Below are 27,235 nucleotides of genomic sequence, written 5' to 3' on the forward strand. Positions count from 1 at the left end.
TACAAATAGTTCCCTGGCCTTTCCTGAAATCTTTTCGGCTTTCTTAGTAAACAGGATTTCAAGTTGTTGTCGCGGGATCGGAGTCCTATCAATACAAGTGCCCAATGACTATCAACAGAACTGTAGAGCATGGTATCTATCCAGATTGTCACTTATGTTGCTAAATCAACGTTGGCATCAACTTGACATTCTTTTCGCACCAAAGCAATTTATGTCACTTTCGATCATGTAAGAAAGGTTTCAATCTACGCGGCTTCGGCAAACAAAACTTCCCGAATTCCGACCGCTAGCTCATTGCTACACCGGTGCTGTTGCAACGCCGAGCAACGAATCGCCTTGTCTGGAATAGATGATGAGCCTCCCACGGGATCAAAGGAGACTCTCGGTGAAGCTGACATTAACCACTTGATCTAGTACTCCACACCATTAATCCGTGCAGAGTTGTGGGCTGCAACATCAGTGGGGTCTTTGCCCAAGCGATAATAAGAGGTCCGTGAGCGAAGCCGATGGGCTTAGGATCAATGAGCCAGTGCTATACTGCTTCGGGGTAAAGCTACCCGGGTCTGTTGTAACGTCATTAGTGGGGTGCAGCTATTTTTGCCGCCTCTATGATCGGCGGGGGCTCAGTCCATGACTTCCAAATTATTTCCGGGCATTTCGAGAGTGAGACATAGGGGCAATCCATTCGGGGTATAGTCTCAGTAAACTAGAAATAGGCAGTTAGTCTACCGTCCGTAGGATCCTAGAACATGTTCAGCATATGCAACATGTCCTTTTATTCTCGTGCGTGGTATTTCCTCTTTCGAATCTGACGTCCGGCTTATGCAGGGCATGGAGAATACGAAGGCGTGACTCATGAAAGAACTATCCGTCTTCAATCATAAAGGGTCCCAAGGACACTGGACACTCATCAGATTGAAGCTCATGCTCAACAAATCTTTTATGATCGTGACTCGTAAACAAATATGGCATCCCAACCTGACCCAGAGATTGTGCTGTACGACTTGGCCTGCACCAAGAGCGTCTGCTTCTCTCCGGTAGTGTGGCGCATCCGCCTTCTGCTGAACTATAAACAGATCGCTTACGAGACCATATTCCTCGAATTTCCCGACATTGAACCTACACTGAAAGCACTGTATGTTCATTTAGATTCCTTGGAGCGAACATCGGCTACACTTCTCCTTGAGCAGACAGGCCAGACGCTCGTCCGTCGCGCATCAAATCTCCTTTCTCTGGTCCTGACTTCTTTTCCAGTGGTATAGATTCCCAGTCCAAGTACACAGTTCCTGCGATCCACCATGTACCGAGTAATACTTACATGATGGACTCGACACCCATCGCACAATTCATCGAGGCTACCTACCCAGAACCCCCAGTGCCGTTGACGTCAGAGCTTGGACGTGAGATTGAAGCCAAAGCACGCGCTGTTGTTGGCACGACCTTCCGCAACTCAGTAATGCCACGCGAGATAAATATTCTATCGCCTCGCTCCCAAGAGTATTTCCGACGCACCCGGGAGGCCATACTTGGACACCGTCTTGAGGATCTTCTCAGCCAAGAAGAGAACAGTTGGAACTCGCTAGCGGACGGAATTCGCGCCGTGGGGGAACTGATGCGGACAAACAAGGTCGATGGGCCTTTTGTACTCGGTGCTCGCCCGAGCTATACTGACTTTTTCATTGCGGGCTCTCTTCAGTGTGTCAGGATGGTCGACGAAGGGGTCTTCCAAAAGAATATCACATACCCTGGTTATCAGGAGATCTATGAGGCTTGTTTACCGTATATGGACAAGAAAGATTAAGTCATCGACAGAGACCAATGCGCATCAATTGATACAGGCTATCATCTTTTTTTTATTTTTACAACTAGCGGTATAAGCTCATGCGTGAGGGGCATCTATACAGATCCCTGCCTATATTCTTGTATGATAGGCGGTCGGGCCTTTCTCCTCCGTGCATAGTCTTGAACCAAGCATCCTTCTCACCTGCACCTAGAATCAATACTAGTCAAGATTCCCTACGATGCCCCATGACATAATTTCTCCGTGAGCTAGCACCCAACTCGCATCCAACTCCAGTTATGGTAGGTTAAGCAACTTTCCCCGCATTCTAAACTGGAATCCTTCCGTACGTCCGTATAGACTAGATCGAGGGTCCCTTTTTGCCCCTCACTTTCTAAGGTAAGGGAGAGTCCTTTTAAAAGATACCCCGAGCACTCCCTCTATCTTGGACTAGAAGTTGACCTGAATCCCTATCAGAATATCAGCCATGCTTTGGATGACCATTATCGCTAATCTAGTTTTGATACTTCCTCTAGCGGCGGATGGGCGCCCTCTGTACAAGAACAGCCAATCTCAAAGTCCAATTGTTGACCTGGGCTATGCTCAGTATGAGGGCACTACTCTTGGTATTGGAGTTAATCAGTTTCTTGGCATTCGATATGCTGCACCACCTTTAGGAGACCTACGATTTAGGGCACCGGAAGATCCAATTGTTACGGATGGAGTTCAAGCTGCAAAGGAGGTATTTGCCTTGCCGGAGTGTCACGCCTTGAAGTATTTCACGTTCTCACGCCATTCTAGTTCGGGGCAACCTGCATCGGGACAAATGGGTCCGGACCAGCACTGAGCAACACCACCAACGAAGACTGTCTGTTCATCGATGTCTTCGCGCCAAGTAAAACAACACCGCATAAGAAACTGCCGGTGTGGTTTTTCATTCAAGGTGGGGGTTATGCTGCGAACTCAGACAGGAACTTCAATGGATCTGAAGTCGTCGCCCAGTCCAATTACAGCATGATCTTTGTACAAATGAATTACCGTGTCGGTTCATTCGGATTTCTGGCCAGTGAAAAGATACGAGAAAACGGCGATCTGAACGTTGGGCTTCTTGATCAGCAAAAAGCATTGAAATGGGCGCGGCAATACATTCATCTGGTAATATTGAGCCTCTTTGACTATTTCTAGACTGAGGTATCTATCAAAGACCTTCACTGACTTAGCCCCAGTTTGGAGGTGATCCTGACCACATCGTCATTCATGGAACATCCGCAGGTGGTGGTTCCGTGGCCTACCACCTCACAGCATACGGAGGAGAGCGGGAGAAATTGTTCGTGGGCGCAATAGCAGAGTCCCCATTCTTTCCTACTCACAGGACTGTCGCCGAGTCCGAGTTTCAATACCAAAGATTTGTGGATGGTGTCGGGTGTGGAAACCATGAGGACTCTCTCGCTTGCCTTCGATCCCAAGATACAGCGACTCTTCAGTCTGCCGATGTGGCTTCGCGCTTCCCTGGTACAACCGAAACTCCACTGTGGTATTTCTTGCCTGTTATCGACGGCACATTCGCTCCGGATGAGCTTTATACGCTCTTCGAACAAGGAAGAGTGACAAAAGTCCCGGTAATGGTTGGCGATGACAATGACGAAGGAACATACTTCACACCCAATGCCACTACCTCTGCGGAGTTTCTGGACTTCATGCAGGCCAACTATCCCCGACTAACATCCGCTGACCTTCGACTTATCAATGCGACTTACCCACCAGGTGCATTAATGCCAGACCACGCTCTGTACTTTGCCCCAGCTGCTCAGGCTTATGGAGAATCCACATTCACCTGTCCCGGGAACGAGATAGCTTCATCTCTCGCGAAATACTTCTCCTCCACCAAAACTTGGAACTATCGTTACAATGTTTGGGACGCAGACTATGAGACCGTAGGATTAGGAGTACCGCACGTATCTGAGAAGCCCGCGGTTTGGGGTCCTGGGTATGCGGGGACATGCGATAACTGCTCCTACTTGACTTATAACAAGCCAATGGTCCCTATTGTTATGAACTATTGGATCAGCTTTATACTCTCACTGGACCCAAATACATACCGTGACAGCTCGGCTCCGGAGTGGAAGCCATGGGGAACCATGGGTGGCCAGAGAATGCGGTTCCAGCTTAATGCGACAGACATGGAGCCAGTACCCGATGATCAAAAGCACCGCTGTGCGGTCTGGAAAAGTTTGGCTGACACGATGGAGCAATGATTATGCATGGGGTTGAGTTCGTATATATGATGTGAGATATGCCACGTTCTCTGGTAGCGGCCATACTCCTGTCGTGTGTCGTCAAGCTTATTCTAGAACAATATTCGGCTTTGCAGGAATCTAGCCCTTAAACTAGACTCAAGCCACTCTCTGAGCACTACCTTTGTTCTTTTGCTCCTTTAGCCGGTCTAGAATAATTTGTTAGTGTTTATAGGCAGTGTCGGGTCCAATGTCTCTCAGGATTAATTATTCTCCTTTTCCTCCTCCACGGGGATGGTGCCTGCTTCCAATATCAAACTGGAGACGTTTTGTTTTCGCTTTGAAAATTCATCAGGATTTGCGAACTCGACTTGCAAGTTTGAGGCTGACTTGGATGATTCTAGGTCGGTAAGACCACCGGCCTGCCCGCGGGCCCCTGCGCTCAAATGCATCTGGGCTATAGGTGGAGGAAAACGGAATTAAAAAAATTGGGCGTATGTATGTGCATCGCTTCTTTTTGCCTCTTCACGTTATTCAAATAATGGCCATCACAATATCAATAGTGGGCTGAAGAAAGTACGACGTGCAGGAGCTGAAGACCCTTCTTTGCCAAGGGATCAGCAAAATAACAGAATCAGCCACGCTATTGAATTTGAGTGCGTCGCCAAGCAATTCTGTGTAACCATCTCCGCCAGTCACGGTCGACAACGCAAGGGGAGCGACAAGAACGACAAAAACAAAACAATAGTTACATTTCTGGGGTCGGAGTATTAATTCGTTGATCCAGCGACCACTCGGGAATCATGAAGAGGAAGTTGTTCGTCAATATTTTCAAGCCCTCGCTTTGTGAGAACCGCCTTTTCTCCCCTTGACGAGCTTTCAAAATGCACTTTTCGACGATACTCGTGGGGCTCACTTCTTTGGTGATGCCCTCCATTGCTCTTCCTCGTAATACCCGAAGCGCTGCAGAAGTATGTTCGGAGCCTATCCACTCGTCAAAACACAAACCCCTAACACACTGCAGTACAAATTCCCAGACCATTGCTATCCCAATCCCTGTGCCGGAATCACCTCCCAGAATGACACCTATGTTTGTGGTGACCCACGCTTGGGGCCTGTCCAGGCACCCAAGAAGTTCCCTCTAGACAACGAGCTCCAAAGCTACGAGCGCTTCGGCGGCCTGTGTCCCGCGACATTCCTCGAAAAATGGGCTGGCTCGACCGATTCTAGTGCTTCATACAAATACCCGCCCGCCAACGGCTTTGTTATCAACACTTCTGGGGACCCGATCTTAGGCAATGCCACGCTGGCTGTCGGTCAGAAAGTCGATCGCTTCGGTTCCGAGTATGGCAAGTTCCTTGCACCGCTGGGTGCACCCTTCATCCAACGCGCACTGCCACCAAGCAACCTGATTACCTATGATGGAGATCATCCGTTCAACTATTATGTTTATGAAGTGACGATAAGCTTCGTTGTGGGAATGGGGCCTATTGCGCCGTGGTTTGAGCAACCGGGTATGGGTACTCAATTCGTGACCTACAACAACGTCAAGGAACTCCTGGAAGGAGGATATCTGCGTCGCTTGACGCCAGAGGAATACGATGAGCCCCGAGAATTTTCGGACGACTATACCCCAGGCCCATCCAGGGTCAAGCGCCATTGAATATGATATCTTGATCGAAGGCTTGGGCATATGGTGACCTGTGAGTGTGGTCCTTGCTATCTCTATTGCAGGCACCACACTCCGCTCGGCCGTATCGATCCTGACTGAGCTGACAAAGTGTATTACAAAAGTCGGTGTACTTGCTTAGATCGCCGCTCCATTAGAGGAATGGCAGGTCGAATCAAGATCGGCGGGAGTGCTTTTCAAAGCCTCGTTCATTATCAATTCAATAAAGATCGGTGGGCAGCCTCGCCGCAGAATAAGCACTACCTCGTATTCACTCGGGAATTCTATCACCCTCTGTATAAGTTGAGATTCCCGTTACCAGCGGACATCGAAGGCCTCCAAATATAGAAACCTGCGCTACCTTGGGAGATCACCGTACCAAAGTCTTTCACTGCCAGGTAGCCATCGCACGCCTTGCCACTTGGGCCTTACAGGCAGATAACTATTCTATAGAGCGGGATATCATCCCTCGTACTTCATCTCTAGGATAACCCGACCTGGTGGTTCTTCTGGGACCACATCACTGCCTGAATGTAAGCCCTTCTAAGATTATCGATGACCTTGGAGCTTACGCAGATGCTGTCGTCATAAGTCTCTGACCTGTCGGGAATATCCCTCAAGATGTGAGATGATGTGGCCGCGCTTAGGACTACGGCCAGCACATCAGATAGATATTCGGGGACGCTCAGCCTCAATGTAAGGCTGGGCGAGGTGGCCTGATGAGGTCAACTACCGATTAGATCGATTGTGCGGGGAAGAACATCAACGAATCGCGGGTAAGTAGGCCCGCCGAGTGTACCGCCAATCGGAGCCTCTGGCGTGTTACGGTCAGCCGCGCTCACGCCTGAATTTGTTCCGAAGTGGCGACAGCCGAGAGATCTCGGCATTGCATAGTACATCTTTTTGCGTTGTCTCATGTTCTCTGGGTTCTTCGGAATTTGTTGGAAGAAGGTGTCATATCTGAGACAGTATCTTGGCAGTCACGATCTACATACTAGATGGAGATCCCCGCGTGACCGAAATATTGCCCTACGGACTATTATTAGCATGCTCGACCGTGGAACGGTACATGAATATACCCTTATCCCATGGAACTAGGAGTATGTACATACTGTAGTCAGGACCACGGGGAGAATACGAACGGTTCGGACCCCCAAATTGATTATCAATGCGGCTCAGGCGGATTTGTATCAAGATTCGTAGATGGAATAGGAAAGCCTCAGCCTTCTGACTGCTGGAGCTGTCCATCTTCTCTACTTCTTACAGGCTGGGGAGGCCGAAACTGTCTTGCTAGATCTACGTCACCATTCGTATCTCCGGTTAAGGCGGACCATCTCGAGGCAGTATACAGTTGATGGTTTCTATAATTGTCATGTAATGCTGTAAATGCGAGGAAGATTCAAGTATATAAAGGTTCTAAACCTCCTTCGAATACACATTCATTCTAAACACACCAACAAGACAATAGCTATTCAACCATCAAGGCTATCTATTACTCCTTACAACATCAATCACTCAAAATGAAGTTCTCCGACGTCCTCACTCTCTCCGTTGCCTTTGCTACCGCTGCGAGCGCCAGCCCTATGCGCCGTACCGAGGAGGTTGACATCACCTTCATCGGCGCTGCTGATGCCCAATTCTCTCAGAGCTTCCCCCTCGATGGGTCTGAGGTATCTATCAGTAAGTTTGACGCCCACGAGTATCCATAGGCTCTATGTAACAACGCTAACTCTACTAGCCAACCCTCTGAGCATCTCACACATCTCCTCCAGCACCGATGGCATCTATTGCACTTTCAACGGTGTTGACAACAGTGTCACAAGCGTCAGTGGAGCCGCAACCGTCGACGTTGGGCCCCCTCAGACCCAGGTCTCTGGCACCTGCTCGAAGCTGTGGCGTCGTGACACCCCTCAGGTCGCAGTCAGCTTCATCGGTGCTGCTGATGCCAAGTTTGGGCAGAGCTTCCCTCTTGATGGCTCGGCTGTGCAAATCAGTAAGTCCTCGTGCTACCAAGACGATGGTACTTGTATCAATTGAGGAGTCGGGTATACTAACTTCATTAGCTAATCCTCTGAGCATCTCCCATATCGAGATCGATGGTTCTGGTGCTTCTTGCACTTTCAGGGGAGTTGACCAGAGTGTCACCACCGTCACTGGACCCGCCACCGTTGACGTCGGTCCTCCCCAGACTCAGATCCAGGGCACATGCTGGGCCGTCTAAATGGGGATATCACCACGGGGTATAATTATTCAATCATGATCATTTAGATTTGCTTGGACTCTCCTTAATTTGCATCGGTTTGCATTCAAGAACGAGATATTTGGAAGATGGCTGGTGGTAGTGTGCTGATTTGAGAAGAGGATAGAATCTCGGAGGGACAATGAAGAGATATGTTAAGGGAGAGATGGATTGATGACAGTTTAGTCGTTCATTACTGTTTCGCGCGTTGTTTCTAGGTCAAATGCATTTTCCACTCATTTGTTTAGAGCCTGCCCATTATCCAACACGCCGTATCTCTAATCTTCCCCTATTCCAAGTGCTTCTCTAAGACGCCAGGGCCGGATGCCTCGGAGTTCGTCGGTTGACAGCATGCTACATTGCAGGGTCTGAGATGGTTTGAAAATTGAATATGTCAGCCTGAAATATTAGGCTGAAATACACTAAGCCCCTTCAGTCATATGCCGGTCCCGGAGCCAAGTTCCACCGACACCCGAAGCCTGCTTACTCATCTGAGAGACCCGCGAGTGGGTCCCGTGCAAATATAAAAGGCGTCGCTCGTCGCAAAAGTTTTCTCTTCTTCAAGCGACTCTACGTATGTGATCCCACCCCCCTACAGTGGACATTTCACTCCCTGTTGAAGCGTTTGCTAACCTCTCTTCCTCCTACAGTTCAAAGAATCACTTTAGAGTAGACGTCCCACTTCTAAGCTCTTTAAACGAGCCACAGAATCTTCACCCTTGCTGATGACTGCTATGTCCTCGATGCCCTAAAGTGAAGCCATTTGGACTCCCGCCTCGACTGACACGCGTGCTTCGGCGTCTGCATGTTAGTCCAGGGAGTGGTGATGATCTTGACCTGGTCTCGGCGTCTGACTTCGGTCGGCTGGTCCTGGTGGGTGTCGAGGAGGTCTGAAAGGTGCTTTGACTCTTGTTGTTTTCTTCCCTTTGATGTTTGGGGGCAGATTGCAGCGAGAGGAGAAGCTGGAGATGAATCAACAAAACACATGCCGTATATAGCTTGCAAATTTCAATTCAAAATTCTGCACCCAACATTCTTTGCCAAAAAAATCTCCTCGTAATAATCCTTATCGCGTATCATCACATGACATATGTTTACATTGTTTGCACAACCATACGGCGGTGCTCCATTTCTCCAAGCCTTGACAGACTATTTCTTCTCTAGGGCAGAATTATTGGTTGCCTTCCACTCGTGTTGCCTTGACATGAAGGCATACATGCTAAACCCAGCTAGTAATACCTACTACGTACTGTAGACACAAAAGACGACGGACCGTTCAAAGAGGTTGGAATTGGGGAAACCATCTGACCTAGGACTACGTACGTCTCCGTTCGACCCCTGTCCATAACTCAGAGATGGGATAGACATTTAAGCACTCGCCTGGCCATTCAAGTGATACGTCTTCCTGGGATCAAGTCAAAATCACAACCCTAGTCCTCACTAACGGAACTTGGCGCTCGTAGAATCATGCGGCCTTCTTTTCGAGTCTCTTCTTTGGAGATTGCAAGCACGATGTATCGATGCCCAATTCTTCTCCAACCATACCTGCTCGTCCGATGTGAGAGATTTGAGAACTGGTTGGTCTTGCAAGGCAGGCCGCGGCTGCTTCAGAGCCTCGAATCGCAATCGCTCAGTTTCAGGCCAGGTGGCGCTGATAGAATAGCATGTGGATTTCTCGAATGGTGAAGGTCCAACTCGAGGCCCGTGCGGGAATTCACTCAGGACAACCACCCAGAGATCATGGTCTACAGTTAAATGGGCTACAGTCTGATTGGTCCATTCGTCGACGAACTTGTTAACCAACATTCCGTAACCATGCCTGGTGAGATCTCCAACAATGTTGCAAAACATGTTAGGGACGTGCAGCACGTTTTCCAAACGGAGGATACTATGTGAGTCCGGGCCGAGCTTGACAGGAAGGTCGACTGTTCCAACTCCGATGACTTTGATGAGACCATCTTCCAAGAACGACTCGAAAGGAGTGTAATCATTACCGAACCAGGATCGATCTTTCGCAACACTAGGGGATAGTCAGATAATGTTTCAACAGCGAATTTTGTTAAGACTCACTGGACGTTAGATAGGTTTGACCAAACCCAAGCTGGGCAAGGAAGATGGGACTCATCGGCCACTTCAATTGCTAGCGGCATACCGAAGACTGATTCAGGGGGCAAAGGGGAAGCTTCTGGGTATTTCGGAGTTTGGTTGGAGAGAGAGAAAAGAGAGTAGAGATGGAAGGAGAGACCCTTAAAGGTCTACTGTATTTCCCACAGCAGTGGAGGGCAAGGGAGACTACCATCATGAGGTTTCAGGATTTTTCTTTGATGGAGAGTATAATCGTTTGAGCTCCTGTTTGAGAAAAGGTTGGCTACATATGATTGAATGTAAATGTCTTGAAAATTCAAGGTTTCACAACTTTTGAATACTACTCCGTGGATGACCTACTAGACGAGCAACCCTTCCAGCATCCATAGTGTACCTCACTGCCAGATATTGGGGTCGCGTTCGCGATAGACAACTAGCCACCCTTGACCGCCTAGCTGCTCAAGTGATATTGCTTCTATTTTAGGATTTGACTGTCAGATTCACAGTTCCGACCCCGATAACCTTGAGTTGGGTCTTGATGAATGAGTCGTCGTCGCGAAAGGTCTCGAAAGGTCTGTAATCATCCGCAAACCAAGAACTATCTTTTGCTACACTACCTAACTAAGTTGTCAGACAAACCCTAGGTTGGTAGCGTCAGGAGACCTGCCTACTGCACGTTGGAGAAATTCGAGTATACCCAGCTTGGGCAATGGAGAAGGGTCTCATCCTCCTCAAAAGGCGATGATGACGTCATTTACGGGTACTGATCGTAAGGACAAAGAGATGAATTTTGATTCACATGGGGAAGACAGAGAGGGGCTGTGCTTTTCGATTTTGGTACATGGTAGTAAGAACAAATTCTAGAAGATAGAAGCAGGGAAAATTAGTGGGGGGCTCGAGATTGGAACCCATCACAAATATCACCGGCATTTCCCAGCCAGAACAGACTAAATTGTATCTATAGCAGATCTTGAATTATTTCGACTTCCATTTAATGTGGAGTAAAATGCGTAACTTTTAAGGATGTTCATACAGTCTGTGCATGTTTTTCCCGGCTAGGTAGATCACTACCCAATAGAGGGTATCTTTTCTATGAAGGTTCACTCGAATTATATATTTCCGGTCTTGAGCGTTTACCCGATGCCCTGCATATGGTTCACTACCCAAGGTTGGCAATGGTCGAGTTAGGGTTTCCAAACTCATGGATTGTAAGAAGTCTTTTTTCTAACCAATGTGATACAGTTCAAATTATCGATTGCTATACCGAACTTGTAATAATAAAATGTTGAGATTCCAGTGCTCGTTCATGAAGATTTCCAGTCGAGTGTCAATATGCTCCACCATAAGCAAACTGACCAATGAAAACACTGATTTCTATGCAGTTATGCGAGAGATTCACCCCACCAATCAGAGGCAATCGCTAGGAATAACCTCACCCCGAGGGCTCGGAGAGCGATGAGATTGGCTGAACCAAAGTCAACACGGCGAAGAACCGCCCCACTAGACGAGCACAACCAAACAAAAGCCTCAGGGATGAAGTGGACTCTGTGGATTGTGTGGTTCTTCGATAAGCCTTGCCTCCCAGCAAAAATTTTGCCGGATGGCCTCAATAATTGCCCCCGTAGCAGAAAAAAAGAAGCCACCGTAGAACCACACTTGGTACAAGCCCCCATCCAAGCACTATCATCACCATGTCGCAGGTTGTATATATTACACTTGAAGAACCCATACCCAATCGTATAGACGGTATCCCTAAAACACAGTCCGATTGGATTCATCCGAATTTAATTGAAAGCGTCGACCCGGTCAAAGGCCGTCAGCTACGAGCCTCGGAACACATCCCGAAGGGCACCTGTGTCCTCATCGACCACCCATATGCTATAATTCCCGTCGTGGACGACCCAGCAACAAACGACGACCTCATTTGCAGCAATTCCGCCTGTAATCGTCGGTCTCTGAGTCAATCGGGCAGATTGTCATGTTCCAATTCCTGCATCGCTGATGTTTCGTGGTGCAGCAGCACTTGCAGAGATGCTGACAAGGCTCGACATGATTTCGAATGTACATGGCTCAAACGCTATGCCGATCCCATTCGAAAGAAATGGGGCGAGTACGATTTCGGCATGTTGTGGGTGATTGTTCGGTTGCTTGCTTCTCGGCAAACGAAGCCGCGGCCGCAAAATGAGAATGTCTTACCAACGTCGCAGCCTTTGAAACATGGCTGGGCTGGTATCGAGTCACTATGCGGCTCTGTCGATACATGGCCTCATGAGCAGGTCCGATCTTGGACTACGTTGGTGAAGAAATATCTGCAGAATGGCCCGGTTCTGCCTCATGGATTAAGTGCAGACCAGGTGTTGCACCTGATCTGTCAGGAAGAGGCCAACTCGTTTGGCCTATATCCAAGGGAGACGGGGATTTATCCACCTCCACAACCTCTTGTTGGCCGAGGGGAGCAGTTTGCCGCAGCAGTGTATCCTACGGCTGCAATGGCAAACCACTCCTGTGTACCAAATGTAAGCAAGCTTGCCTCCATTCTTTAACGCTTATCTCAAGACTGATTGCCTTAGATGACACATAAACCCGATGAAGATGGCCGCATGATTTTCACGGCCTCTCGTGACATTTTACCAGGCCAGGAATGTTGTATTTCTTACTTCGACCTTACCAAGCACACGGACTTGACGTCGCGCCGCGAGCATCTGCGTAAATCGTTCAAGTTTACCTGTCAGTGCGATCGATGCGTATCTGAAGAGCCCGCAGAAGAGACCAATGACTGGACTCCAATGCCAATGATGGATATTTAAGCGGATTGCAATTTTTTGAGACGAGACCCTTGTGGGAGATCATGACAGATATAACGACATACTTCATAGCGCTATACAGAGCCACATTTGATGGAGGGCGTACCCTTATGTGGGTTGATAATACCACATACAATAGAGAATTCAAATCATTCTTCTAGGACCATCAATTCGAAACATCTATCTCGGTCTATGTCATATAATCGTACACTTGACTTCTATCATGCAACAACTCCCTTCCTCTTAAGCTTCTCAATACGCTCTCCACTCAAACCGACAACATCCCGAAGTAGCTCATCCGTATGTTCACCCAACAATGGAGGCGGACTACGAATACTCGGTTCTGCATTTGAATACTTGACTGGCGGGCTAATCACCTTGATCGACCCACAAGCCGGATGGTCGATTGTCTGAACCATCCCACGAGCTTGCACTATGAGAAATGGTCAGCAGTGTACTCGACTCCAATCTCGGGATAACACTTTCTTACCGTGCTCGTGATTCATCGTCCCTTGAATGTCGTTCACAGCCGCATATGGCAGACCACTCCCCTCAAATATTTCCTGCCATCGCCGCGTAGTTCGCTTCGAAAGCTCGGCTTCGATCAAGGGTTCCAATTCAGCACGGTTTGTCACGCGGTCATTGTTGGTCACGAATCGGGCATCAGTTTTCCACTCGGGTTTGCCGATTTTCTCACAGAGAATGCCGAAGAGGCGGTCATTCGCACCACCAACGAAGATATCGCCATCAGCCGTTTTGAATCCCTGATACGGCACGACGGATGCTACAAGCACCGAGAATATTAGTTTCTCAACCCTTTCAAGAGTGACAAGAGTGGACGGCTTACGGTGAGCAGTTCCCCATCTCCCAGAGTCCTTCTTCCCACTAATCAACACCGACTCGCCCATATTAGCCAGCGTCGCAACCTGGCAATCACTCAAACAAACGTCAAGATGCTGTCCCTCGCCCGTATTCGCCCGCGCCAACAAAGCCGCCATAATCGAATTACAAGCGTACAGCCCTGTTGTCAGATCTGTCACCGCGACACCGACTTTAACTGGTGGACCATCGCGGGTACCCGTCAAATGCATGAGACCGAATTCAGCTTCGACCATGACATCGAAGCCTGGCCGGTTGCTGTAGGGTCCCGTTTGACCGTATCCCGTGATACTTGTATAGATCAGACGGGGGTTTATTTTGCTGATGGATGCGTAGTCGAGGTTGTATTTCTTTAGAGAACCGGGGAGGTAGTTTTCGACTAGGACGTCGCAATCGCGGGCGAGTTGTTGGATAATTTCGACGCCTTCGGGGTGTGCGAATGATAGACCGAGGGATTTCTTGTTGCGGTTGACCTTTATACAGATTAGTCTGAAGCAATTTCATTAATTAGAACGAAATTACCGAAAGGTAGTATGCACTTTCGCCGTTACCGGTGCGGCCGTCTGTGTATGAAGCAAAAGGTGGACCCCACGCACGAGTATCATCGCCTCGAACGGGGTGTTCAATCTTAATGATTTCAGCTCTGAAGATGTAATGAATTAGTTCTTGCTGTCTCTATCTCTAGTATGTAAAAATTCGAGACATACCCTAAATCGCCAAGAATCTGCGTGCAGTATGGCTGTTCCCAAAATCAGTATCCCGCAATACCGGCGATGTCGTCGTAGCTGTTGTTCCCAGAATGAATATCACATACTCCAGCCAGTACCCGACTCATATCTAACACTCTGAATCCTGCTAGAGGAAGCTTTTTCGAGTTTGGCACTTTCGCAGCTGTAGCTAAGCCTCGCGAGAAGCATAGGCTGCCTGGCCTTCCCACAGGGGGGGTGACCCTTGCCACCAAGGCAACTCTTGACAACGATAAACAATGCATGATTAATGGAGAAATGTACACTCCCCTGTTGATCATGTGTAGTTTCTTAAAGGGTTTATTAAATTCCAATTTGCATTTGAAATTCCGCACTCTCGTCGTGGAGAGAGCCCCACTGCTCGATCTGTAGGTGGGTTCGACCCCACATGAACTCAACACGCAGGTACGACAGCACTACGGTACTAAGGTACAGATGGATGAGTTCAAAGATTGCCCAGTAAAAGACTAACTTTAGAGAGAAGAATATACAGTAAGCACTGGAAGTAAAGTTGAAGAGAAAAAAAAAGGATCAATTTTCACAATCTACAGGGAGTATTGACATGCGCAAAAATAACAGACACCGTATCCAAAACATGAAGTCTAATGGGGTTTATATTTTCCCATGCATTTACAGCTGCATAGGCTTGAGGTTCTCGGAGACCTTGAAGGGAGCGGCAGTCTTGCTGCGGATCTCCTCGACGGTGACGCCCTCGGCGTGCTCGATCAGGGTCAGACCCTCGGTGGTGCTGACATCGAAGACAGCGAGGTCGGTGATGATGGTAGAGACACAGCGGGGGCCGGTCAGGGGGAAGGTGCAGTCGGCCAGAATCTTGGGGTTACCCTTCTTGTCGGTGTGCTCCATAGTGACAACGACCTTGGTCTTCTCGGGGTTGGCAACCAGATCCATGGCACCACCAATACCCTTGACCTTACCGGGAAGCATGAAGTTGGCCAGATCGCCGTACTGACTGACCTGGAGGGCACCAAGCATAGTGAGATCGATCTTGCCAGCGCGAATCATACCGAAGCTCTCGTGGGAACCGAACAGGGAAGCACCACGGCCCAGGGTGACGGTCTCCTTGCCGGGGTTGATCAAGTCGGGGTCCTCCTGACCGGGCTGGGGGTAGCCACCCAGACCCAGAATACCGTTCTCAGCCTGCAGGACAACCTCGACACCCTCGGGGAGGTAGGACGGGGCAATCAGAGGAATACCAATACCAAGGTTGACGTACATGCCGTCCTTGAATTCCTTGGCGGCACGCTTGACAATACGTTCACGGCGGGCGGTAGCATCACCGGAGCCAGCAGCGAGCATCTCGGAGGGGTCCTTAGCGTAGGTAACCTTCTCGATCTGCTTCTTCTCAGTGCTCTTGATGACAGCGTCGACGTAGATGCCCTGCAGGTGGATGTTCTCGGGGTCAATCTCGCCAACCTCGACGATCTCATCGGCCTCGACAATGGTGAACTTGGCGTTCTTGCCCATAGCCTCGTTGAAGTTGTTCATAGACTTGCGGAACTGGCAGTTACCGAGCTTGTCGGCCTTGTGAGCCTTAACCAGAGCGTAGTCACCAAAAATCGATTCTTCCAAAAGGTATTCCTTGCCGTTGAAAACGCGGGTTTCCTTAGGCTTGGACTTCTCAGCCACAGAGCCATCCTTGTTGTAACGAACGGGGAGTTCACCAGTTTGCACTAAATAGAGCTATGATTAGTTTCTTCTCCTCGTCTAGCTGTCAGGCTGTAGCTACTCACCGATAGTACCAAAAGCAGCGGGGGTATAGAAAGCCGGAACGCCAGCCGCTCCAGCAGCACACTTCTCAGCGATGGTGCCCTGGGGAGTGAGCTCCAGAGCAAGGTCACCGGTGAGATACATCTTCTCGAACACCTTGTTCTCGCCAATGAAGGAAGCGATCATCTTGCTGATCTGCTTGGACTCAAGGAGTTGGCCTTTGGAGAGATATCCAAGTTAGCAGATACCCTCACCCAGATCGAGATTTCTCCAATTGCACTACAATTGAAGATGTTGGGGGGGGAAAACTCACCGAGACCAGCGCCGGGCATACCAGCATTGTTCGAGACAACGGTCAGATCCGTGATATCGGGACGATCGCGGACAGCGTTGATCAGAGTGTTAGGGACACCAGAGAAACCGAAACCACCGACCAGGACGGTGGCCGGGCCCTTCATGTTCTTGATCGCATCAGCAGCGGAGCTGGCGCGCTTGTCAATGGCACTCTTAGCAGTTGAAGCAGAGAAGTTCCGCCGCCAGACGGGGCGGAACACCGAGACCGCAGGGAAAGACCGCGACATGATGGTGTCGACTAGCCTTGAGAGATCACGGATGAGTGTGCTTTCTGAGCCAGCAGAAAGAGAGAAGAAAAAGAAGAAGAGTTCATGATCGCGAAAGTTGACCCCATTCCCCAAGGAAGCTTTCGGCTAGGAGCAGAGCCATAGGAGCCGAAAAAAACACTTAGCCGGAGGTCACCGCTCAGTGGCCACCAGTCAATTCCCCACAAGTCGGACTGGCAGCGCGGCCAGTCCCCAGCCCTTTGCCGCCATCGGAAGCCGACCCCACAACCCTTCCCGAACGGAGTCAGGGCTGGCGATGGGCTGGGGAATGTGGGCATGTGCTCTCATGATGGGGAGGGCATTGGATGCGGGGTGGAAACTGAGGGCTCATAATGTGGAGGATCGTAATCTGTGGCATGCCGATTGATGTTGGTGGGCCAGAGTTGAAGCTGGTGAAAAGAAGGCGAAATAAGGCAAAAATGTATTCATTTCCCTTGTTGGCCTTATTTTACTGCTCGTACGGTATTTGGTAAATCAGGCCTGGTATTACCGGTAATTTACCACCGGGACTGGCATCGGCAGCGGACGAGAAGCATTCGGGATTGTTCCCTCCATAGCCGAACCCGATCCTCCCGGCCCGTTGACTTTTGACGTTGGATTCCGAGCTACGATAATTAATGTCCTAGTAGGGAGTGAAGATGAAGAGTTCTCTCCAGATTCTAGAAAATATTCTTGAATGCCTCAGGTCTCCCATACCCTAAGTTTGGCTTTTTGGGGTGCAGATCAACGGGCGGGGCCGTTTCCCCTCACCATCTCCGCTCCCCGTGCATGCTACTATACACTACTGTATACAGTAGTGTATACATACTGTACTACGTAGTATGTCCCGCCTCTGCAGTACATCCCTGTCCGGGGTAATCCCGTCTAGCTAAAAAAGAACAAATGAGCTGGCAATGCAAGGATATCATGTACATTCTTCTCTTCCATGGCCTCGTAATCCTACGCCTCTAATCCAATCGGCTTGAGACAATAGCGACGACATGCGGAATTCCCCCCGAATTACTCTCCATATAGAAAGATAAAACCAGAGGCAAATGGACTGCTGCTTATCAGAATCTGTAAATCTTCTGCTATCTCACAATGGCTGCCAAGAATACTGTCCCCCCAACACCGCTGCTGTCCGAGAAACATAATGGCATTCCAGCACGACTCTTTGACAAGGCCCAGCAAGCCAAGTCTGCCATCTTCAATATTACCACTAAGTCTCCGAGCAACAAGTCCAAGGTGGCTATCCCACAGGGAATAAGTGAGAATGCATTCCACAAAGCTATCGAGGAGCTCAGTGCAGAGCTGGGTAAAGAGCATGTGGAACTCGTGACAAAGCTGGTCGATGGGTGGTATGCTTGATACTTCTGTAAATTTTCCAGGCCTGGTTAGCTAACAATCATCCCACCAGGTATATGGAGAGTTAGTATCGTTTGTCGGCTATCTCGACTGTCAATCTAGCTAACAGACTCGCAGATCCTAACACCCACGATGGAATGCACGTGTCTCAGGAAGATGACTTTGTCGCATCGGCAATAGTCTATCCGGGTACCACGGAAGAAGTCCAGGCAATCGTTCGCTGGGCAAACAAACATCGTATCCCCATTTCTCCAATCTCAATTGGGCGCAATTGTAAGAGCTTAGCTCACTTTCAATCCAGAATTACAGAGCTAACATACAACCCATTTTCATAGATGGCTACGGTGGCGCCGCCCCTCGAGTCCGTGGTTCAGTCGTAATCGATCTCGGACGCCGAATGAACCGAATCCTCGACATCAATCCTGACGACTGTACGTGCTTGGTAGAGCCAGGCGTGACTTACTTTGCCTTGTACGAGGAGATTCAAGCCCGTGGTCTCAAGAATCTATGGGTTGATGTGCCCGATATTGGAGGTGGCTCCGTCCTGGGAAATGCAATGGATCGGGGTGTCGGTTATACTCCTTACGGTGATCACTGGATGATGCACTCTGGAATGGAAGTTGTTCTTCCTACCGGTGAAGTTATTAGAACTGGGATGGGAGCTCTGCCCGGGAACAATAGCTGGCAGCTGTTCCCTTATGGTTTTGGGCCGACTGCTGAGTGAGTATTACTGTGTTTTCCCTGGGTTATAGCTGACATTTTCATAGTGGCATTTTCTCTCAATCCAACATGGGCATTGTGACGAAGATGGGATTTGGTTTGATGCCCAACCCTGGCGGCTATGAAAGCTATGTATGATTCTTCGCTCTTGCTCCCATCTGCTGAAACTAACCCCGAAATAGCTCTATACCTTCCCAAAGGAGGAAGATCTCTCTCAATTGGTAGGCAACCATTGCATTATTTCATCGCAAATCTTTAGTTCTCACTGGTTTTATAGATTGAGGTCATTCGCCCTCTCCGAATTGCCATGATTCTGGAAAATGTCGCTCAACTCCGCCACATCAGTATGCAAGTCGCCTTGGAAGGCAAACCACGAAGTGCCTACTATAATGGAAAGGGACGAGTTCCAGATAAAATCATCCACGATGCAGCAAAGTCTCATGCTCAAGGTGACTGCGCATGGCTATACTACGGCATGACCTACGGTCCTCAAGATATCCGTAAATACAAGCTGGACATCATCCACAAAGAATTCATGAAGATACCCGGCGCCCAGCGCATCGACCCCACCAGTCTCCCCGCCGACGACTACTTCTGGGTCCGCGATCGAGTCGCCTCGGGCGTGCCTGATCTCGAAGAGCTTCGCTGGGTTAATTGGCACCCGAACGGAGGCCATGTTGCATTCAGTCCAGTCTCACCAGTCCGAGGCCAAGACGCTACGGCGCTATTCGATATCGCACGCAAACGCTGCGACGAGTTCGATCTGGATATATTCCCGACCTTTGTCGTGGGATTACGCGAGATGCATCTCATCGTGGAAATTGTCTTCAACCGTGATGACCCCGTTATGCGGGACAAGGCACGGGCCTGTCTGCGGGGGATGATCGACGATGCTGCGGGGAAGGGCTACGGCGAGTATCGCACGCACCTGGCATTCATGGACCAAATTGCGGGCACGTATAACTGGAATGATGGGGCTTTGATGAAGTTTAATGAGAAGATTAAAGATTGTCTGGATCCCAATGGAATCTTGGCTCCTGGTAAGTCTGGTATCTGGCCGGCGCGGTATCGTGGGCGTGGCTGGGAGATGAGTAGTAAGGATGAGAGTTCTGAAGGGCAAGGGGTGATCCCCAGTGCGGGGTCTACTAGACTCTAACTTGGTAGATGCATGTCTCGTGTGAATTCGGAAGGTCTGAACAGAAAGATTGCTTGAAATACAATACACCTCCTCAGGTTTACCGACTCGATGTATTCCTGGTTGCCCCACACCCCGTCAATCATGGATGGGGAAGCGACCTATAACGCAGTAGGAACAGATATTTGAGGCTTACAATTGGTCAAACGTAAGACATTTTGCATGGAATATCTTTAGAATACGTATTTCTCATGAAGAAACCCGAATTCTCAAATACAAATCCGTAAGAAACGAAACGATCGTGAAGGGGTTGCGGAAATTGCCCCACGCCCATGCGGAGCAGCCTCGGAGCTCTCCATTATGCACCAGTACCATGTCCACACTTCTGTAAGTTTAATTAATTATCAAACACTCGTGAGCTACTTCTTCCTACTCGATATTTCTCGTTGACATCAAAATGCTGCGCAGAAAGGCGGGGGAGTTACTCAAGAAGAGCCCCAACGATGTGGTCATTCTATCTGCAGTACGAAGTCCCATCACACGGGCGTTTAAAGGTGGTTTCAAGGACCTCTATCCCGAGGAGATTTTGATGCCAGTATGTGGATAAAAACGACTATCTGAGATGACGCATAACTCTTGTCTAATTTCTTCAAGGTCATGCAAGCAGCCGTCCAACGAGCCAACATCGAGCCTGGCCAAGTTAACGACGTCCTCATCGGCAACGTCCTGGCAGAGCTAGGCTTCGCCAAAACCGGTCGCATGGCACTTAATGCCGCTGGATTTCCTAATTCGACTACCTTCCACACTGTCAACCGTCAATGCTCAAGCAGTCTCCAGGCCATCACACATGTTTCCCACTCGATTCTGGCGGGGCAAATCGATGTCGGTCTTGCCGGCGGGGTGGAAAGTATGTCTCGGAATTATGCCACACGAGGAATTCCCGTGGATGTGTCGGCAACAATGAAAGAGTCACCTGTGAAGGATGCTCGAGACTGTCTTATGCCGATGTTGCAGACCTCTGAGAATGTAGCATCGCGGTACGGAATTAGCCGGCGTGAGCAGGATGAGTTCGCCGCGGAGAGCCAGAGGCGGGCGAGTGAGGCGCAAAAGGCGGGCAGATTTAATTCTGAAATCGTGCCGATTCGAGCTAGACATGTCAGTGAGGGTATTGATGAGATTACTTATCAAATTGTGGAGCGTGATGAGGGTGTTCGCCATGGAGCTACCGTCGAGAAATTGTCGACTCTCAAGCCCGTTCTGGAAAATGGCTTCAGCACAGCCGGGAATTCGTGAGTATTCATCATCAAGATCCAGAGGGCCCTTGGCTAATGTTTTATCTCACGGTAGTTCTCAAATATCCGACGGCGCATCAAGCACTGTCCTCGCTCGCCGGTCCTGGGCCGATGCTCATGGCCTGAAGCCTATCGCCCGCTTTGCAGGTACTCAAATTGCAGGCTGTTCTCCCGATGAAATGGGCATTGGCCCTATCTTTGCTATTCGCAACTTATACAAATATCTCGGAATTGAAAACAAGGACGTCGATCTAGTGGAGATGAACGAGGCATTTGCCAGCCAGTCAATTTACTGTCTTCGAGAGTTAGGGATTGATATGAGCAAGACTAATTGCAACGGTGGAGCTATTGCACTCGGTCATCCTGTAGGTGCGACTGGTGCTCGGCAGACTGCTACTCTTCTTGCGGAGCTACAGCGACAGGATAAGGAGGTTGGGATTGTGAGCATGTGTGCTAGGTGAGTTTTGCGTATCCTGCTGCATTGGCGTTTTCTCAATTGCTGCCGTGCTAATTCTATGTTCACAGTACTGGCATGGGCGTTGCATCCCTTTTCATTCGAGAGTAGACATCGTGGATTAGCTACGGTCTTGCAAGACTATGAGATGGATTTGGAGTCTAGCTTTCGCTAAAATCGTCGCAAACCACTCTGTTTTCTATTTTCTTTTGATGTATCTGCTCGCTTCGCTGGTGTCCTTGAATTGTAAATCAATAAATTAGCTGATCGGCTTTAAATGCTCAAAAATTAAGGAGACCGGGCTACCTCTAAATACTTTATTTAGTAAGGTAGATGTTGATGATACGGTTACAGGGCCTTATAGTCTCCAAAGATATCAACGAGTAGGTTCCAGTACATAATCTCGTATACGCAAAAGTTGTAACGATCTTTAAGACCTTAACCATCCGGGTGATGTTAACTATCAAAATTGGCAAGTCGAAATTGGACCAAATTTTCTCAAATAGAATGCTGAATCACTGCCAGAATTCACAAGAATGACATGGATGAAGGCCGAGGTTGCACAAAGAGAAATTTCGCATCCTCGACGGCTCGTCTACAATTTATTGCTCGTTTCCAACTATAGCTAAAATGTATAGAGACTCAGAGAGAGCGGTGGCTAAATGCTTTGCTTAGGGAATTCCATCGTTGAGAGGGCAGGGATTTCTACTTCGAATATAGGTTGTTATGAAGCTTGAAGTTACCTATTTGGGCCTCATAATATCAAGCTTATGGTACAAGACATTGAAAATCAATCATTTTTCTGCATTTGATCGCTCGTTCAGAAAGTCCAGCGTCACTATCGCCAGCGCCCCAGAGCCCCACCACCCAGTGGTTTGTTATGTGGGGTCAGCCCTTGACCGCAACGCAGGAGAACAATCGCCCCATCTTCAGGCGGTGGACTGTCCAGAGAGGTTGTTCAGGGTGACATATGAAACTGGATAATTCGTGATAGTTTCAAATCATCACCTTGTTTCCGTCGGATCTTAGCAAAGCGCGTCTTCGAACGAGATGTCAATGTTTTTGCGCCTGGCACGGCTATCCCGAGCCACGACAAGTCGACCGATCATCACCATTGCCTCCGCCAATGGCCGGAGGTCAATTGGTTCCGTGAGCGCGATTGACTCGAGTATCTTCCGCACTCTGTTTGGCACTGAAGAAATTCGCAAGGTAGGTCCATTATCGTTCTTTTACTGGCTATTTTCTTGCGAAATCATGCTAAATACTTTCAGGTCTTCGACGACGAAGCATACATCCGTCGTTGTATAGATGCCGAGGCCGCTCTTGCTCGTGCCCAGTCCAATTGTGGTGTCATCCCAAAGGATATTGGGCCTCGAATCACCCAAAAAGTGGAAGAATCCAATCTGGACTTTGAGCGCTTACGACACGAAACTGAGATCGTCGGTTACCCTATCCTGCCTCTGGTGCGCCAGCTGTCGGATATCTGTGGCGATGAAGCTGGCAAATATGTACACTGGGGAGCGACTACACAAGATATCATGGACATAGCGAGTGTTTTGCAAATGAAGGAGGGATTGGACATCGTTGAGCGGCTTCTCAAGGATGTCATCAAGACTCTTCGGGAGCTCTCGGAGAAATACAAAGATACCCCCATGGCTGGACGCACGCATTTGCAACATGCCCTACCGGTGACCTTTGGCTATAAGTGTGCTGTCTGGCTCTCTGGTTTCCAGCGCCATGCCGAAAGGTTGGAGGAGCTTCGAAAGAGAGCTTTGCTTGTCCAATTTGGCGGGGCTGCAGGTACACTCTCCTCCTTAGGATCCGGAGATGACGGAGTCCGAGTACGCAAGGCTCTGGCACAAGAGCTTGGTCTCCATAATCCCTCCATTTCCTGGCATGTTGCTCGTGATGGTATTGCCGAGGTTCGTTCTCTATAAAAATATATCTACAATGGAATCCTACTGACTATTAAAAAGGCCGCCAACCTCCTGGCTCTTATTGGAGGCACCATGGGCAAGCTTGCCCTGGACATCATTATCATGTCTTCCAATGAGTTCAGCGAAGTTGCAGAGCCTTTCGTACCTCATCGTGGGGCATCTTCCACCATGCCGCAAAAACGGAATCCCATTTCCAGTGAGGTGATCTTGGCTGCATCCAAGATCCTCCGGTCCAACGCAGGTCTGGTTCTCGACGGTATGGTCGCTGACTTTGAGCGCGCCTCTGGCCCCTGGCACCTGGAATGGGTAGCTGTACCGGAGAGCTTTGTAATTGCTGTTGGAGCCCTATCGCAGACACAATTTGCTCTTTCTGGCCTCTCAGTCAACACCCAGAAGATGTTGGACAATCTCCACTCCACCAAAGGACTGATTGTGGGAGAGGCTGTGATGATGGGTCTAGCTCCTTATGTGGGCCGTCAGCGAGCCCATGATATTGTTTATGAAGCGTGCCGTGAGAGTATTGAGAATGATCGGACACTTCTTGAGTGCCTCTTGGAGAAGGAGGAAGTCACTCTCAAAATGAGCCAACAGCGTCTGGCGGAGCTCTGCAATCCTGAGAACTACCTTGGCTCATCAGCGAGAATGGTGGATGATGTATTGGCTGTCAACTAAATTATTTCCTATCAATAAACTATCTTCGATACTTTAAATCCCATGTTGTGAATAGTAGCCACATACAGTGGCGAACTAGAATTTGGCTATCCCATACAAGGTTTCATTTCTACCCATATCTTGGTTTCTGAGGAATACCCTCGCCATAAACAAATGAGCAAGGTGTTAATTCTGGTCGATCACAAGGTCAAGCTCAGGCTGCTATGCTCACCTGCTCCACATCCACATAGCCCCGCATGAGAGAGCTGATGGACAATCCGGGTCGGCCCATAGCCAAACCCAAGGTCTCAATAGGGGCTGCTGAGGTCAATGTGGGGTCTCCAAAGCATGGAATACTGGGGTATTCGTGCAGTGAAAGCCGCATTATAAACTGAAGAAGAGCTTATGCCAATCTCTTCTTGACAATACCCATGATACTCAACCTTTCTGGAGTCTGCGCAAAAGCATCCATTTTGCCAAATTCAGTCACACATTCGACAACCATGGCAGCTCCACCGATGCCACCAGTCCAGGAGAGGACGCCAGTAAAGGACCTGCAAAAGGTCTTTCACTATACGGATACCATGTCACGCAAGCCCACACGGGAAAACGACCCCTATGAGTATAATCCCGGATTTGGCAACAGACACCAGTCGGAGGTTATACCTGGAACTCTACCGGCAGGACAGAATAATCCTCAAGAAGCGCGCTTTGGCTTGTACACCGAAGGAATTACATACTCGGCTTTTGGAGCGCCTCGCGCAGCAAATTTCAGCACGTACATGTACCGAGTGCGGCCTGCTGCTGCTCACAGTACGTTATAACATGAGCTTCCAATGCTTGGACTAATAATTGGTTCACGATTCTGACTTCCACTCTATAGATGGCTACAAAGCCAACATTCCCCACAGGTCTGACATTGAGAATTGTTTCTTGACCCTCAACCCGAAAGTTTCGACACTAGCAGAACAAAGCGAATGGGCACCCTTCCCGTTGCCCGCGGACAACGAGAGAATCGACTTTGTTGACGGTTTACACACACTTGGTGGAAGTGGCGATCCCAACCTGCGTGAGGGTGTTGCCTTGTACGTCTTCATGATCAATTCGGACATGGAACAGCGCGCATTTTGCAACACAGACGGCGATTTACTCATCGTCGCGCAGCTGGGTAACTTGGACATTCAGACTGAGCTGGGCAGGCTGTTCGTCCAGCCTGGTGAAATTTGCGTGATTCCTCGCGGTATCCGTTTTGCAGTTCGTCTAAACCCTGGTCACAGTGTTGCTCGAGGTTATATCACCGAGATTTGGGGATCCAGCTGGGTACTACCAGACTTGGGTCCTTTGGGTGGACATGGTCTGGCGAATCCTCGCGACTTCCTGCATCCAGTGGCGTATATTGACGAGGAGTTGCATAAGGACTGGTCAATTGTGAACAAGGCAAATGGATTGTATCATGCCATCGAGCAGGACCATAGTCCATTCGACGTAGTTGCGTGGCATGGGAATGTCGTCCCGTATAAGGTGGGTCAATACATCCACATGTCAAGGTTGATCAGATACTGACCTTTTCTCATGCAGTACGATCTAACAAAGTTCTCGAGCCAAAACTCGACCTCTATCGATCATACTGATCCCTCTGTGAACGTCGTCCTCACTGCCCCCTCCCGGGACCCTGTCACTCCCCTGGTTGACTTTTTGTGGTTCGGTCCACGGTGGGATGTCGCCTCCAACACCTTCCGTCTACCGTATTTCCACCGGAATTCGGCCACAGAGTTCCTGGCTAGTCTATATGGTAACGGTCTCGGGCGATCCGACGATTTCCTCCCGGGTGGTGGAAGTGTCGAAATTAGCCACACTCCACATGGCAACTTCAACGAAGCATACGTGTACGAAATGAGGAATCAAGTGAATGAGCCTCGCAGGATTCTCGAGAGTGAGTGACCTTGGAACCTTGATCATTATAGTGGATGCATTACTGATGATTGCAGACCAAATGACCATTATGATCGAGAGCAGTCGATCATTCCTGTTCACCGAGTACGCCCGCACTGGCTGCGGGACTTTCAAGAACCAGGGCACAGATCCAAAGGTGTGGGATGCTCTGCCGGTACGTTGCCATGGGTATAACCAAAGTCTCGTGCATATCTGATTGAACTTTCCAGGACAAATTCTCCTCGTATCCAAACATTCAAGAGATCCTCAAACAGGTCAAAGCCGACAATGAGGCTCGGAGGCAGCGGTTGGAGGCGTATTATGACGATGAGCAACTAGCTCAGCTTGTGTGTCAATGATGTGATCTCGATCGTTTTGCCTTTTTCATAAGCTGCATGTTGGACCCTTGGTGGATTTTGGGTCTTGTTTCACCTTCATCCGTACAACATTCTGGTAGTGGCGTGGCGTCAAACACTATCGGTATTTGCCGAAATTGCCAACTGCCGGCATGAGGGGATGCGTGGGCCAATGAGCGACTCGCTATGCTCGCTGATTCAGCGAGAAAATGTTGAAGAAATCAGTATTCCAGAACGGATGCGATGAGTTTGGAAGGGTGGTTCGTCTTTACTGGGTGATATCAATGCATTGGGCCATTTTCCATTGCCTCCATTCTTCGAATTTGTAACTCTCTGTCGCATGGCAGACCAGACTCGTACAGATCTGCAGTGGAACCCGTCGTTTAGGGCTCGGAGCAGCTTCGCCTTGTCTCCCCCACGGGGAATTTCCAGTGGCTTGCACTAGAGCGGCCTATGCGACATGCTGACCGGAATCCAGTTTTGTAATTCGTAGGCAAGCAGGGATTTAGTCCCGCAGTGGCCTTATTGGACATGGAAGCGGCACATCCTCGGTAAAAAGGTTCTTTTGAAGAGCAGAACTCCGTAGTTGAAAGGCCAGTCAAAAGGGAACAAAACAAGAAGGTCATTTTG

The 27,235-nt window shown here is 49.2% G+C and overlaps 13 protein-coding genes across 13 annotated transcripts; 9 read left to right on the forward strand and 4 right to left on the reverse strand.

Moving 5' to 3' along the window:
• Positions 1-965: 965 nt before the first annotated feature.
• Positions 966-1,801, forward strand: N7496_009738 (uncharacterized protein; the record flags this gene model as incomplete). The annotated part of the gene is made up of 2 exons (XM_056702651.1): positions 966-1,135; positions 1,195-1,801. The coding sequence occupies 2 exons, from the start codon at positions 966-968 to the stop codon at positions 1,799-1,801; spliced, it is 777 nt and encodes a 258-aa protein (XP_056551651.1).
• Positions 1,802-2,267: 466 nt separating this feature from the next.
• On the forward strand, positions 2,268-4,035 carry N7496_009739 (uncharacterized protein; the record flags this gene model as incomplete). Its single annotated transcript, XM_056702652.1, has 3 exons — positions 2,268-2,522; positions 2,582-2,935; positions 3,007-4,035. 3 exons carry the CDS (start codon positions 2,268-2,270, stop codon positions 4,033-4,035), a joined length of 1,638 nt encoding a protein of 545 aa, XP_056551652.1.
• Positions 4,036-4,277: 242 nt separating this feature from the next.
• N7496_009740 (uncharacterized protein) lies at positions 4,278-4,466 on the reverse strand (the record flags this gene model as incomplete). Its single annotated transcript, XM_056702653.1, has 1 exon — positions 4,278-4,466. One exon carries the CDS (start codon positions 4,464-4,466, stop codon positions 4,278-4,280), a length of 189 nt encoding a protein of 62 aa, XP_056551653.1.
• A 432-nt stretch (positions 4,467-4,898) lies between these two features.
• Positions 4,899-5,677, forward strand: N7496_009741 (TNT domain-containing protein; the record flags this gene model as incomplete). The annotated part of the gene is made up of 2 exons (XM_056702654.1): positions 4,899-4,985; positions 5,039-5,677. The coding sequence occupies 2 exons, from the start codon at positions 4,899-4,901 to the stop codon at positions 5,675-5,677; spliced, it is 726 nt and encodes a 241-aa protein (XP_056551654.1).
• Positions 5,678-7,203: 1,526 nt separating this feature from the next.
• On the forward strand, positions 7,204-7,904 carry N7496_009742 (uncharacterized protein; the record flags this gene model as incomplete). Its single annotated transcript, XM_056702655.1, has 3 exons — positions 7,204-7,363; positions 7,422-7,676; positions 7,747-7,904. The coding sequence occupies 3 exons, from the start codon at positions 7,204-7,206 to the stop codon at positions 7,902-7,904; spliced, it is 573 nt and encodes a 190-aa protein (XP_056551655.1).
• A 1,483-nt stretch (positions 7,905-9,387) lies between these two features.
• N7496_009743 (uncharacterized protein) lies at positions 9,388-10,072 on the reverse strand (the record flags this gene model as incomplete). The annotated part of the gene is made up of 3 exons (XM_056702656.1): positions 9,388-9,414; positions 9,468-9,942; positions 9,993-10,072. 3 exons carry the CDS (start codon positions 10,070-10,072, stop codon positions 9,388-9,390), a joined length of 582 nt encoding a protein of 193 aa, XP_056551656.1.
• A 1,626-nt stretch (positions 10,073-11,698) lies between these two features.
• N7496_009744 (SET domain-containing protein) lies at positions 11,699-12,814 on the forward strand (the record flags this gene model as incomplete). The annotated part of the gene is made up of 2 exons (XM_056702657.1): positions 11,699-12,523; positions 12,578-12,814. The coding sequence occupies 2 exons, from the start codon at positions 11,699-11,701 to the stop codon at positions 12,812-12,814; spliced, it is 1,062 nt and encodes a 353-aa protein (XP_056551657.1).
• A 218-nt stretch (positions 12,815-13,032) lies between these two features.
• Positions 13,033-14,717, reverse strand: N7496_009745 (CaiB/BaiF CoA transferase family protein; the record flags this gene model as incomplete). Its single annotated transcript, XM_056702658.1, has 5 exons — positions 13,033-13,244; positions 13,302-14,163; positions 14,213-14,333; positions 14,398-14,429; positions 14,505-14,717. 5 exons carry the CDS (start codon positions 14,715-14,717, stop codon positions 13,033-13,035), a joined length of 1,440 nt encoding a protein of 479 aa, XP_056551658.1.
• A 349-nt stretch (positions 14,718-15,066) lies between these two features.
• Positions 15,067-16,745, reverse strand: N7496_009746 (3-oxoacid CoA-transferase; the record flags this gene model as incomplete). The annotated part of the gene is made up of 3 exons (XM_056702659.1): positions 15,067-16,127; positions 16,188-16,382; positions 16,478-16,745. The coding sequence occupies 3 exons, from the start codon at positions 16,743-16,745 to the stop codon at positions 15,067-15,069; spliced, it is 1,524 nt and encodes a 507-aa protein (XP_056551659.1).
• Positions 16,746-17,864: 1,119 nt separating this feature from the next.
• Positions 17,865-20,004, forward strand: N7496_009747 (FAD-binding oxidoreductase; the record flags this gene model as incomplete). The annotated part of the gene is made up of 7 exons (XM_056702660.1): positions 17,865-18,121; positions 18,181-18,191; positions 18,246-18,401; positions 18,464-18,848; positions 18,896-18,980; positions 19,031-19,069; positions 19,126-20,004. 7 exons carry the CDS (start codon positions 17,865-17,867, stop codon positions 20,002-20,004), a joined length of 1,812 nt encoding a protein of 603 aa, XP_056551660.1.
• Positions 20,005-20,440: 436 nt separating this feature from the next.
• Positions 20,441-21,840, forward strand: N7496_009748 (thiolase family protein; the record flags this gene model as incomplete). The annotated part of the gene is made up of 4 exons (XM_056702661.1): positions 20,441-20,578; positions 20,638-21,272; positions 21,331-21,732; positions 21,801-21,840. The coding sequence occupies 4 exons, from the start codon at positions 20,441-20,443 to the stop codon at positions 21,838-21,840; spliced, it is 1,215 nt and encodes a 404-aa protein (XP_056551661.1).
• Positions 21,841-22,785: 945 nt separating this feature from the next.
• N7496_009749 (class-II fumarase/aspartase family protein) lies at positions 22,786-24,338 on the forward strand (the record flags this gene model as incomplete). The annotated part of the gene is made up of 3 exons (XM_056702662.1): positions 22,786-22,938; positions 23,001-23,651; positions 23,706-24,338. 3 exons carry the CDS (start codon positions 22,786-22,788, stop codon positions 24,336-24,338), a joined length of 1,437 nt encoding a protein of 478 aa, XP_056551662.1.
• A 482-nt stretch (positions 24,339-24,820) lies between these two features.
• N7496_009750 (uncharacterized protein) lies at positions 24,821-26,608 on the forward strand (the record flags this gene model as incomplete). The annotated part of the gene is made up of 5 exons (XM_056702663.1): positions 24,821-25,130; positions 25,201-25,838; positions 25,896-26,250; positions 26,306-26,424; positions 26,480-26,608. 5 exons carry the CDS (start codon positions 24,821-24,823, stop codon positions 26,606-26,608), a joined length of 1,551 nt encoding a protein of 516 aa, XP_056551663.1.
• Positions 26,609-27,235: the final 627 nt, after the last annotated feature.

The sequence above is a fragment of the Penicillium cataractarum genome (assembly GCF_028827025.1).
Source record: "Penicillium cataractarum strain IBT 29864 chromosome Unknown utg000008l, whole genome shotgun sequence".
Classification (NCBI taxonomy): Eukaryota; Fungi; Ascomycota; class Eurotiomycetes; order Eurotiales; family Aspergillaceae; genus Penicillium; species Penicillium cataractarum.